A 13810-nucleotide genomic window follows, 5' to 3' on the forward strand; every position below is an offset into this window, starting at 1 on the left:
GTAAAGAGCCTTATGAAACTTTATAGGACTTTACCCTAAACACAAAGGCTCTGGAAGGAATTTAAGCTGGAGGAGATAGGATCATATTTGCATTTAAAAATTATCTCTGGAGTTCCTGTCATGGCTCAGTGGAAAAGAATCTGACTAGCATCCATGAGGAAGCAGGTTTGATCCCTGGCCTCGCTCAGTGGGTTAGGGATCTGGCATTGCTGTGAGCTGTAGTGCAGTTCACAGACATGGCTTGGATCCTGTGTTGCTGTGGCTGTGGCATAAGCTAGAGGCTACAGCTCTGATTTGACCCCTACTCTGGGATCCTCCTTATGCTGCAGGTGCAGCCCTAAAAAGATTAAAAAAAAAATTATCTCTATAACTATTGCAAAGGGATTTGGGAGGCACCAGACCTGAGTGAGACCAGTTAATCCACATGAGGTGATGGTGAACCAGGTAAAGTAGGAAGTAGCCCCAGGAGGAAAACTAAGTGACAGGAGACATTTAGTTGTGGGATTGGGAGACTTGGGGGCAATGGGATGTGGAGGGTGAGAGAAAGGAAGGAATCAAGGATGGTAATTATTTCTCCAGTTTGGCAATTGGACAGTGGGGCTGTTCTCTAGTATGGGGAACAACGGGAGGAGCACTCGGGGAGCAGGAGCGTTCAGGACTGCTGATGATGGCTGCTGTCGTGAGCAGGCTGGATTGTGAGTGTGGGGTATGTGTGGGAGAAGCAAGCAGAGACAGCTATTGCTTAGAGGTCTGATGTGTCTGGAGCTTAGGAGGGATTCTGGGCTGCAGGTGAGCACAGAGCTGGCAGTCAAACATGGGAGTCGATGGGATCACCTGAGCTTTGTGTAGAATGAGAGATAAAGCCAGACTCTGAAGAGATGAAATGGAGAAAGGGGGGCCCGCAATGACTCTAAAATGTGAGCAGTCGCCTGGAAGCCAAGGAAAGCTTCGGAGACGTCCAGCTGAGATAAAGGCTGAAGGTGTCCTTGCTGAAAAGGCCAGTGAGTACAAACATAGGCAAAACAAATCTGTTTCAAGAACTTGGGAAAATGATTTTCCTTCAGGGTATAAGAGGTGACTGGAAGAGGAGGGGGCCAAAGGGGGGGCCTCTCTTTCTTTCTCATTCTGGGGGCTGCCAAGACGTGTGCATTCAGTTTTCGAGAGAAGACTGGGAGCAGCAGGGGATGCTGGGACTCTTACATCAACCTTCGTGGGCACCCACAGCAGCTCCACAGGCACACTTTTCTGTCTCTAGGTCAGACCTACAGCAGCACAGGAGCTCCAAAAACCCCATATGCAGAATGAGGAATCTTGTTTTCAAATAGAGGGATGCTGCTGATCTCACACCTTTAATTGTTTAATTCATGAATATTTACATTTAAAAAACAGCAATTAAGGGACCAGGCATAAAAAGCATTAACTATGAGACAGAGAATGTATGCATCATTTCCAAGGCTTACTAGAAGGAAAATCCAGGGATACTGAGTTTCTTGAGTTCACAGTTCTCATTCTGAATACAAACCCTTCAGCCTATCCATCCTCATTTAACACTTTAGTGACAAACATTGTCAGCCATGCTTGTCTTTGAGTGCTCAGCTGGGACAGGCTTGCGTTAATGGACAATAACTCTTTCAGAACCAAAAACCATGGGATTTTTCATTCCTGAAAGGAATTACCTTGTTAGAATAAATCTATCATAGAATGCAGGGCTTTGGGAGAGGGAAAACTTTGTTCATGGAAGAGGTTAAAACTCACCCAAATCGGTTTGGTTGAGGTGATCTAGCTGGACATTCTCCGTGCCCTCTAGAGGAAGAATCAATAAGTGTTTCTTAAGGATGGTAAGTATTTTCGGCTTTACGGATCATGTGGTCATAAGGCATGTAAACAAATGGACATGGCTGTGTACAAATGAAACTTTCTTTACAAAAACAGGAGGCCCAGCCTTAATTTGCCAAATTCTGTCATAAGTGTGAGGCTAGGAGCCCGAGCTCGGTTCAGAACATCTGAAGCTTTGGAATGGATGTTCATCATCAAGCATCTGGTTTTTGTCTTGAAGTCATGTGCTGCAACTGCGATACTTGGGTATGAATTTTTAAAATAATCGAGGAGAATATTAGCATCTTTGACCCAGACCATCTTATGTGAAGAATCCAAATGCAATATACATTAGGAGTGCATGATATTATATTTCCTAGCCTCAGACAGAACTAGGACAACATTCACTTAAATGCATTTATCTAGAATAAAGTGAACAATTATAGGTGCTGGGGAATAGGAAGGAGTAATTAAGCCTACGTTTTAGTTGGATTGTCATCCCAGTCTCTAACTCTTAAAAGTTTAAAATGATTAGTGTGATAAATTTTCATTTATCTTACTTTGACTACTTTTTGCTCTTAAGTTAAAAATTAAAACTGATAAAAAGGAAAAATAAAATAACTCATAAGAAATCAAGCCATAGAGTTTTGGATTCCTTTAATGAATCCTCCCAATCTCAAGTCAAAGCAATGTCCCCCATGTGAATTAAATGCTCTAAGGATCATATTGTGGCACCTGCCCCACTCTAAAGAATCAATGCCAGTCTATTGATTCTTCACCTGCAACGTTCTGAGAGATGCCAATGAATTATTTTTTTCCAGTGGAATTCTAGATTTAAGAATTTCTCAAGGCCTACCCTTGATAAAACCCATTTGAAACCTCCAAACTGCCAGTAGTAATTGGTTTTAGAGGATCTTACAAGGAAATAGAAATGTATCCTAAGAAAACTTATAATCCATTAGTGTTTACCCTTTTAATACAAGAGAGAGGAGAGAGAGATGAGAAGACAGGAAAGGTCCTCTTTAGCCCCGCTACAGAGGGGGACAGCTCTGAAAATGCTCCAGTGCCACATCAGATTAGAGATGTTAAAAAGAACCATTACTTCTGTTAAAAAATATTAGTATTTTGTCAGTCACGTAAAAACAGGAGTTAAACCAAAAATTTAATAGAGGCCTAATGTTATTTTTTCCAAGAAATCATTTTCTTTTCCTCTAGAATGGCTTCCATAATAAGGAAGGACTCTGGCTGGGGACAAAGGTTGACGGAATAAGGAATAAGGAGAGGTAGAAAGAACTGCAGGTTCTTCATGATATATGTAAAATCTGTTCTGTCTGTTGCCTTATATCTACAAAAAAGTCTTCCCAGCTTGCTGTTTTTGTTTTTTAAATTTTTTACAGCCACATCTGTGGGCATATGGAAATTCCTGGGTTTGGGGTCAAATCAGAGCTGCAGCCTATGCCACAGCTACAGCAATGCTGGATCCGAGCTGTGTCTGCAACCTTCACCACAGCTTACGGCAATGCCGGATCCTTAACCGACTGAGCAAGGCCAGAGATTGAAACTGCCTCCTCACAGACACTATGTTGGAGTTACAACGGAAACTCCTGGCTTGCTGTTTTTATCTGAAAGGCTGTTAATTCTTGATCTATTACAATTTCCCAAGTTATTACTTAAGAGATTAGTGGCTTGTGTTTTTGACTACCTACAAACAAAATTTTATTCCAAAAATGATACTGAAATAAAACCACTATTTTGATTACAGTATGCCATTCAGTCATCTAACTCTCTGAGCTTCTCTGTGATCATTACACCTGGGAACTAAGACAATCCCATGGAAGGGTGGGTCACAAAATGGATACTTGCTCCTGAGAAAATGCTTGCACCAGACGTGCTGTGTTGAGTTGCCTCTAACAGCTAAGCTTGGCCAATTTGACTTGCTTTACTAGGCCATGACCACTTTCTACCCTTTAATTCTTATAGACTTTTTCCTTCTTGAAAACAAAAATTATTACAGAGGTTATCAGAGTGTCAGGTACGGCATTTGTAGGCACTTCGAAAAGATTATAGTCAACTTAAGAGGTGGAACAGGTTCATAAGAGCTTTAAAAAACTCTTGAATCACTTGCATTTTAAAGTTTATAACAGACATGGCAATGTTAAAGGTAAATTATTTGAACTACTGTCAGGTAGTCATGGTGTCAGAGAATGATGGGTAATTAGGCCATACAGGACATCTGTGTCCACAGTCCATGCAGTTTTTGCAGAATGCTGCACTGTGTAAACTGCCACCACAAAATGGGCAGTTATTGCACTGAACTTCCCATAAAATCTACCCAGATAAATCTTGTAGCCTCTCATTTTTGCAGACGATCATCTTGCCTTTGAGAAGATGCAGAAGAAAAGAAACTTGCTACGGAAACCAGCAGGAAGATTTCTTGTCTGAGACTCCATAAGTTTTTCATTTCGTTAGCTTTCTCCTCCATCTCCTATATTCATCCAACAAACATGTACTGAGCACCTCCTATGTGCCAGGCACTGTTCCAGGCTCTGAGGATATACTATGAACAAAACATAGGGAAGTCCCTGCCCTGTGGAGCTTACATTCTTGGAAAGTGAGAGGGACAAGCACATAAACACATAATATCACAGGGTTCAAAATAGCTCAGGACATCATGTCTGAAATCCATTTACTGCAGCTCCTCATTTGGGGTACCAATGAGTGAAAGGAGAGACCAGCCATGAACTGTAGCAATGTCACTGATCCTAATGGGTGAACCTCAGTGAGTCCTTCGAGTGCAACTAAATTGGGTCTCAGTTTCTTCATCTATAAGAGGGGGAGAGGTTGGATTAAGTGATTTTTTTAAAAAAGACAAAAGGTCCCTTTCAGGCTTTAATTGTCATGGTTTTATGGGAACACCTTGCAAAAAATCAAGAACCAGTGTGTTGACTGTTCTATATTTTAAAAAACATTTAAAAAGAAAACCTAAGAAATCATTAGGTATTGAACGTACACTCAACATTTTAAATGCCAATCTAACCTTCATAAATAGCAAATTTATGCATATACCTGCTGTGGAATGAAGTCATTTCACAATCTTCAGCCATCATAAAAGCTTATTCATTTCCACGGTGAGTTACAGAGTCCCACCTCATTTGTAAAACTCTCTCCTAGGTGTGACACTGTCTCTCTCCTACTACCCCAGGTCACTGACTTAGTGCTCCTTTCCCACTGGACCATCAGCCCTATGAAAACATAGACTGGATCCTTGCTTCTTCAGATGAGGCAACCCTTCGATGTGTAATCATTACACCTACACACATGTGCCTCAGGCCTCTTGGTAGCCCACATTAGTTCTTCAGGCTGTGAGAATAGTTCTGCTTAATAAAATTAGAGCAATGTGGGGCCAAAAGGTAGGCTAACATCCAAAAACTGAGTTTCCAGAACAATTCACAGACTAGGATAACGTGAATTAATAAATAATTCTAACCTCTTTGGAAGCCCTGGTGGAATGTTAATATATATTTAATAATGCAAGTGAAATAGCATATATTTTGCAATCAGTTAATTTTTCTTAAAGAAGGTAACCCAGCTAGAGAGCTGAATATCAAATAAGGTTAGGCTCCTACTCATTCCCTTGGTTCGAGTTTTGAAGCTCCTGATTCTCTTGAAAGACAAGTTGTATTCACTGGTTTGATTTTTGAAATGTAGAAACTCAAATTTCAATCAACCTAGCAGCTAAGGATGACAGAAAATTTACAGGACTATTAGAAATCTTCTCTTCTAATCTGGAGCAGATCCCTATTGACATGGAAGTTTCTAAAGGCAGCATGCTCTGTCTTTGAGTTTCATCGGTTGCTGTGTAATCACATATCCCACATGTTTTCAAATTTGATCAGGTGGGCCCTATCACAAGGACACATCTTGTCAGTGCCCTCGGAGGCAAAGTGAAATCTCTGTCGTAACAACCAAATTTAATTCCTTCCTGTTGCTCTGTGGTGTCAGTCAGAAGCACCTAACATGGGCTGCCATGTAGACTAAGGTCTGTCCTATCCTTTCAGTCACGTGAAAGGAGTGCAGACCACATCCTCGGCTGGGTGCACACATACTCTAGGACCAGATGAGCAGGACCGTCCCATGTAACCCTGAATAACCTTGAAGTGGCATCACATCTTCTGGCAATGAATATATCTCCATCAGAGCCTTCATGAACTATAAGAAGAAGGCACGTCCAGCAGACATCAGCTGTGTAAGTAAGGATCAGGGAAAAATAAGGAGGTTGAGATGACTTTTGGCAATGTAGATCACAGTTACAGGTAAATTCTTGTTAGTGAAGAACACGCACTTTGGTAGACGTCATGGAATTTAAGTATGTGTTTAAGCTGTGGGGTATATGCTACTTAAGAATGTAGTCTCCTTTCACAAGGATAGGCTAGAGGAATTATAAAGCCCTGCTGATATTTCTTGTCCTTACAGCCCTTCCCAGCAATCCAAAGGATCCAAGGTTGGATACAAGAGTGCACTTGGTCTGGCTTTGGCTGTTGTGTCTCCAGAAAGTCACAGTATGCTATGTACTCTTCAGGGTGGAAGTCTTTGAGCTGCAAACACCTATGACTCTTAAGTCCAAACCTCTGTGGGCACCATGGCTTCTTTGCTTCCAACAGAAGGCAGTAGGTTTTCTTCAGACAAGAAATAAAAGGGGAATTGCACCAAGAACCCACGGATCTTTTTCAGTTCCTCCTCAGCTCTAATGGGATCTTCCTTTGCTAATATGGGTTTGCTGATAAAGTCTCTCAGCTGAATTAAATTGTGCACTTCATCATTGGGAAGGCACCGGAACACCTGATTAAAATGCAAATGGGAAACCAAATAATAAGTTTAAAAGAAAGTATGTCCTCTTTATGAAAAACACTCATTCCAACAGACAAAACTTTTGTTTATGAAACATGTTTGTTTTATGTTATAGCACAGACCTGATTGAAGGGTTGCTTCTTTATTTGCTACAAAGAGGCTGCTAGATTTGCTTCCATCAAAAATAAAACAAAACAAAAAAACATAGATAAATCCTATACCTGATCTACATAAGGGGTTGACTGTGGGATAAAGTCAAGCTAGAGGAGAGGAATTTCATGTGTGATACTTCACTTTAAGGTTAATTTTGGGAGTAATGATCACCTCCAGAATTTCACTGGAGGTTCTGATCCAGAAGGAAATATGTATAGTACATATTCTCTAACTTTTGATTTTGGAAAATGTTCATATTTGTACTTTTACTTAAAATTGTCAATTGTACATGTATTTTGCTAACTGAAAATGTTTCACACATCGTAACACTTCACACCTGAAAACTTCAGCATTTTTTTTTTTTTCCTCTTTAGGGCCACACACGTGGCATATGGAAGTTCCCAGGCTAGGGGTCAAATTGAAGCTGCAGCTGCCAGCGTACACCACAGCCACAGCAATGCTGAATCCGAGCCGTGACTATAACCTATACCATGGCTCACGACAATGTGGGATCCTTAACCCACTGAGTGAGGCCAGGGATCAAACCTGCTTCCTCATGCATACTAGTCTGGTTCATTACCACTGAGCCACAGTGGGAACTTCCAATTCAGCATGTATTTCTTAAGAATGAGGACATGTACCTAAATAACCACAATACCACTCTCACACCTCAGAAAATCAATTCCATGTCATTTAAAATATGGTTCATATTCAGATTTATCCAATTATTCCCCAAATGTCTTCTATAGCTATCATCCCCCCATACATCATCCAAATAAGGCTGTGCCCTTCATTTTAAAAATCACATTTTAAAAGACTCCATGCACACGACCTAGTTAATCATGGCCTTGAGTCCTCAGTAGGAAATAAGGCTATGAGATTTGTCACGTTTCATTAGAAATGATGAATTTTTCTGTACTGAAGTGACTCTGCCAGTCAGAAGAATGCACTCTTTTTTTTTTTTTTTGTCTTTTTGCCTTTTCTAGGGCCACTCCCACGGCATATGGAGGCTCCCAGACCAGGGGTCTAAATGGAGCTGCAGCCGCCAGCCTACACCACAGCCACAGCAACGTAGGATCCGAGCTGCGTCTGCGACATACACCACAGCTCATGGCAACACCGATCTTTAACCCACTGAGCGAGGCCAGGGACCAAACCTGCAACCTCTCGGTTCCTAGTTGGATTTGTTAACCACTGAGCCACGATGGGAACTCCAGAAGAACACACTCTTACGCAATTTCTGAATGATGGTCAACGGATCTCAGCTTGAATACATCTATGATGGAAAGTTAGCTAGTTCATGATGTAACTTGTTCCAGTACTGGATGACTCAATTCTTGCACACTGTTTATCATCACCGTACAGAACTTACCAGAAGATGCATTTGGCCTCCCTAACAAATGAAGCTGGTTTTACAATGCCTTTCCAAAATTAGAGCTGTCTAACAAAGAAATTTTCTCATTATTAATAAGCTTCATCATTAGGATGGATACCACTTACTATGTACTAAATACATTTAACAAACTTTTTTTTTTTTTTTTTAATCCTCATTATCTAGTGAATACCTCTCCCAAGTTATAGGAGGGGAAAGAATGGAAGGCTTGGAATGTCAAGTTACCATATACAAATTCTATCACCAGCAACTGAGTGAGCTGGGCTGAACCCAGGTCTGATTCGTTTTTTGATCCCATCTGCCTCAGTGTCACTAAATGAGTACAAAAGCTGGCTGGATAACCACCTACTAAGGATGCTCAAGATGGGATTCTGGAATCTGAGACCAGAATGCCACTGAAGTCTCTTCTAAAACCATAATCCATAAGTACTTTTTGACTCATTTTTTTATTTTTATTTAAACACTTTAATTTTTTTTTTTAATTTTGTTTTGGCCACACTCACGGCATGTGGAAGTTCCCGGGCCAGGGATTGAAACTGCGCCATGGCAGTGCCAATGCCAGATCCTTAACCTACTGCACCATCAGGGAACTCCTGACTCTGTCATTTTAATGTTTACACAGAAATATTTTATTCGACCAAACTTGGAGGTGTATTGGTTTTTTACACTCATTAAGAATTCTCTATACCAATAGTAATGATATGCCTTGTGATATAATTCAATTAAGGGGGGGGGTATGTGAACCTCACCTTATCATAAATTGTAGCATTTCGAGCCGCTGTTGAAACCCATACCTCCTTGAAGAATTTGTCACTCACTGGATCCTGAAGGTCTTCACTGGGTCCAGAAAGATAGCCTAGGACAACCCTGAAACACAAGTGTCCTCCAAAATGAGTAACTGAGACAAAGCAGTTTGTTGCAGGTACTGTTTCTAATGGTTACAGTAACTCAGGCACTCAGCCACAGCACCAAGTCCTTTTCTGTTTTCTCAGGAAATCAAAGATTTCAAAATTAAGACTAAGTGTGTGTCTGCATGTCTATACCAAAATGACCTAAGTTGCAAAAAAAATAAAACACTAAGTTGCTGTGATTCTTGAAAGTTTTAACTGTTAGAGAAAGACCTGCATTTTGTTCTAAGAGAGTCCTTGTCATTTGGTCTAAGAGAGTGAGGAGCTTGGAGAACAGGATTAGTACTCAAAGCACGTTTCAGCCAGTGTTCAAGCCCTTTCCAAGCGATCTCAGTAAATCCTCAACAACTTTATGGAGAAGCAACTATTATTATTTTCTTTTTATAGAAAAGGGAACTAAGGCACAGGGAGGTAAAGTAACCCACTCAAGGTCATACAGCTGGTAAACTGTAGACTGGGGACTCCAACCAGGACCACCTGGCTCCCAAACCTGTGCTCTTAACCAAGACTTGATCTCCTTTCCTTCCTTCCTTCCTTCCTTCCTTCCTTCCTTCCTCACTCCCTTCCTTTCTTCTCTCTTCCCTCCCTTGGCCCAAGAACTGTGCTGAACTCTAGGGAACAGAAATGAATACAAAAGACAAGGAGCCTCTCTGGGTGAAGTTTAATTTGGTGGGTTAGATCAACAATGAATAAAGAATCACCCTCAAAAGGAATTAATTAAGGAGTTCCCGTTGTGGCACAGTGGAAATGAATCTGACTAGGAACCATGGGGTTGGGGGTTCAATCCCTGGCTCGCTCAGTGGGTTAAGGATCTGGTGTTGCTTTTGGGGGGTGGGGGGATGTGCTTGGGCTGTGGGATGGAAATCCTGTGAAATCAGATTGTTATGATCATTATACAACTACAGATGTGATAAATTCATTTGAGTAATAAAAAAAAAAAAAAAAAGGATCTGGTGTTGCTGTGAGCTGTGGTATAGTTGCAGACATGGCTCGGATCCTGCATTGCTGTGGCTGTGTTGTAGGCTGGCAGCTGTAGCTCGGATTCCACCCCTAGTCTGGGAACCTCCGAATGCTTTGGGTGCGGCCCTAAAAAGCAGAAAAAAAAAAAAAAGAATTAATTAAAATGTGGAAATACCAGGTATTTGCCTATCCCTCCTTCCCATCTTTCAGGATTCAGTAAAAGATCGCATCTATAAAACTTGTTATAATTCCTCCTTCTCCTGTATCATATTTCTCCCCATCAATCCTGAGAGATTTGAATTGTCTTCCTTTGTCCCCCTACTGTGCTTCATATCTGCTTTGTTTATATCAGAGTACCTGCAATGCTTCACACACTTTTGTTCTTAACAGGCTGATCTCCCACTGCTAGCATGTAAATTCTTTGAAAGAACATGACTTGGCTATTCTCATATCCCCAGAGTACTGGGCATAAAAGAAGCCATGTTGTAAATTGACTGAGTTGATCAAATATAAACAGGGGACTAGAAATAACAAGACATTTTCAAGCAAAACAAGTTCTAGAGGTCATATTTGAAAATTGTAGGGTCTCTGTACTTACAGAAAGCCTGATAGTTAAAAAGCACTTCCACCTTAATCCTGTTAAGGTAGATGGTAGATGATTCCCATTTTACAAATGGAGAACTAAAGACTGGAGACATACTGTCAGTAGAGCTAGAATTGAAACTGAGTCCAAAGCCCTTTTCTCACTTGCCTGGCAGGTTCAAAGAATATCCAAAGGGCTTGTGCTACCTTGGAAACAGAAGTGGGGAAATGGGTCTCGGAAGGACTTTGGCTTTTACCTTTGTGTGAAATTGAGACATAACTACAGACACTGAAACAAGGAGGGACGAGATCTGACTTACATAATAAAATACAGCTGCGGTATTGAGACTAGACTGCAGGACAAGGGCTGAAACAGGGAGGCCAGTTAGGAGTCACTGCAGTGATCTGAGTAGGAGCTGGTGCTGGCTGGGGTGGTGGCCAGATCAGGATTCACTGACCTAGTAGACATAGTATGTGATAAAAAGTAGGGCATCGGGATGATGGAAAGGGTTCTGGCTTGAGCAGCTAGAAGAATGCAGCTGTCATTAGCTGAGATGGGGAATCCTCTAGGTAGAGACAGTTGGTGGGAGCACACCGGGAATTCAATTTTGAACGTGTTGGGACATCTATTAAATATTCAAGTGGCAATGCTAAGTGGGCAGTTGGATAAATGAACTGGGAGTTTGGGAGAGGAGGTTTGGCTGGAGATATACATCTGAGAATTGTCCACATATGTATCCCCTTAAAGCTATGTGACTTTAACTGAAATTACCAAAGCAGTGAGTGTAGAAAGAGAAGAGGACCAGTGCATCAATAGGAGGGGGAAGGAGCAGCAAGGGAGGCTGCAGCGAGGCTACCCAGAAGATGGGTGTTTGGGAACCATATGGTATCACATTCAGATGAGAATTGACCATTGGATTTAACAGTGTGGTGGTCATAATACTGTCATCCTCTTTGTATTTTAAGATGTAGATTCACATCATCATTTTTAATGGCAGCGGAATTTCCCATTATGTGAAATCTCATTCAACCAATTATTTCATCATGACTTTTTGGGTCACTTCCAGTTTTCCATTATTTATAAACAGTGCTATGATGAACATAATGTATTCATCACATATAATACTTTGTGAATTTTCTATGATTATTTTCACCAGGAGAAAGTTAAGAATTAAAATCCCTGGGTCAAATGATATGCAAAATTTACTTCAAGAAAGGCTGTTCCAGTACACACGCACTATTAACCATGCGTGTTCACCCCGGTCACCTCCAATATTATCAACTCCTGAAAAAGCTCAGCCAGCTTATGAGGATAAAAAGGCATCTCATTTTAGTTTTAGTCTGCACTTTTCCTACCATATAAAAATTCTCCAAACTAAATGGATCTGGGACCTGGGCTCACTAGGATTCTTAGAGTTTTATAACCTCAAAATTCTATTTCCACTTCAAATAATGTCTCCTTCAGACTATATAAAAATAACTTTCAAAAAAGTCCTAAGGGATGATGTTTGCACACAGATGCTGCAGCTCCTTAAGATCCAAAGCAAAATTTAACTGCACCAAATTGAAGGACAGTGCAAGTTATAACAATAAGCCAATTATAAAAGTACCTTTGATTTGAATCAGGTCTTAACCAGGTGAAAACAGAGCAGAAAGAATATTTCTGTGACTTTGCTTTTAAATGAGAACAAGAGGTGAGGCAATGTGTCTATCAAGTTTTCAGTAAGAGCTGGTGTGTAGAAAAACTATTTAATTTTAAGTCTGTAGCAGGCAGTATTCAGTAATCAATTATTTTTCCTGACAGTTTTTAGCTGTAAAATGAAAGTAAAAATAATATGTAGTACTCTGGGTATTCTTTTGAGGACTAAGGTTTCAGAGAAAACAAATTTGATTTTATGTTGATGCATATAAGGGCAATAATTTAATGTTTAATTGCTTGTGCTCCAGTGGGACAGTAGGAATAATGCACAAAATTGTTTCTGTTCTCTCCACTCTTCAGGTCTATCACTGTAAATGAATCTGAGTTCTACTTGTGTAGATAATGGCATCTGTTGAGTGATGTTTTATCTGTAAAGTTTGTATAATTTTCCAGGACTTAATGAACTGTTTGGCATGTAGTTTGACATTCAGTGCAGTACCCTGATGGTGGATTCTATTTGGAATTGATTTCACATCAAAACGTATCTCTCTGTTTCTATTCAGAAATAGCCCAGATGGAAAATGGATTGAAATTGCATTTTTTAAGGAAGTAAATAGCTTTACTCTAGACCACAATATTTATCTTTGAGAATATTTCCTTATTTCCTAATTTAAAAAAAGCTAAAATCAACCAGGCTTTCATGGTACTTTTTAACACATAATTTGTGTTTACCCCTGCGGGAAGGTAAAAAAGCTTGTTCAAAAACAATTGCCTCTTTAAGGCAGTTTGAAAGTCGCCAGGAAAAATAAAGCACCTAGGAATAAACTTAGCATGAGATGTATAGAGTCAGCAAAAAAAAAAAAAAAAAAAAAAAACCCACAAAAGAACAACAACAAAAAAAACCTTTTTTTTTTTTTTTTTTTTTTTTTTTTTTTACAGCTGCTCCTGCAGCATATGGAAGTTCCCAGGCTAGGGGCTGAATCAGAGCTGCAGCTGCCAGCCTACACCACAGCCACAGCAACACTGGATCTGATCCATGTCTGCGACCTACACCACAGCTTTCAGCAACGCAGGATCCTTAACCCACTGAGTGAGGCCAGGGATGGAACCTGCATCCTCATGGAGACTACATCAGGTTCTTAACCCGCCAAGCCACAATAGCAACTCCCACAATACTTCAATGATTACTGAAGACCAACTTCTGCTTCCAATAATGAAAACTCTGAAACTTTATTTCAAAAAATGGAGTAAATTGAAACCCATACTTTGTTCTTCAGTAGAATGTCACAGTATTATAAAGATGTCGATTCTTTTTCTATCAATGTGTAAATATACTATAATCCTGATTTTAGAAATAGAGAGAATTTGAATATACAATTTTAAAGTTCATGTGGAAGAATAACTATTTAAGAGTAGCTAAGATTATTCTGGAAAAGAATTCTAAATTGGGGGTGTGGCATGACAGGAAGTAGTATTAAAGTGCCTGGCTACAATAATTAAAGAGGTATCGCA

General features: G+C 40.3%; 1 protein-coding gene across 26 annotated transcripts in view; it reads right to left on the bottom strand.

The window, feature by feature from the left end:
* Positions 1 to 1330: 1330 nt before the first annotated feature.
* PLD1 (phospholipase D1) overlaps positions 1331 to 13810 on the bottom strand; it is a 224320-nt gene continuing 211840 nt past the window's right edge. For 19 of the 26 annotated variants that reach the window (XR_014822370.1, XR_014822368.1, XR_014822374.1 and 16 more), the window contains 2 exons: positions 8959 to 9076; positions 2458 to 6654 (listed from right to left, as the gene is read on the bottom strand). Coding sequence is in view for 21 of the 26 variants with exons in the window: in XM_084986826.1 (XP_084842952.1) it covers positions 6430 to 6654; positions 8959 to 9076 (343 nt within the window). In the remaining 5 variants the exon portion in view is untranslated. 26 annotated transcript variants of the gene reach the window in all.

This window comes from Sus scrofa, chromosome 13 (assembly GCF_054392235.1).
Source record: "Sus scrofa isolate SSC_HxYL_T2T_F1_AM1 chromosome 13, Sscrofa_HxYL_maternal_Yorkshire_Landrace_v2.0, whole genome shotgun sequence".
NCBI classification, from domain to species: domain Eukaryota; kingdom Metazoa; phylum Chordata; class Mammalia; order Artiodactyla; family Suidae; genus Sus; species Sus scrofa.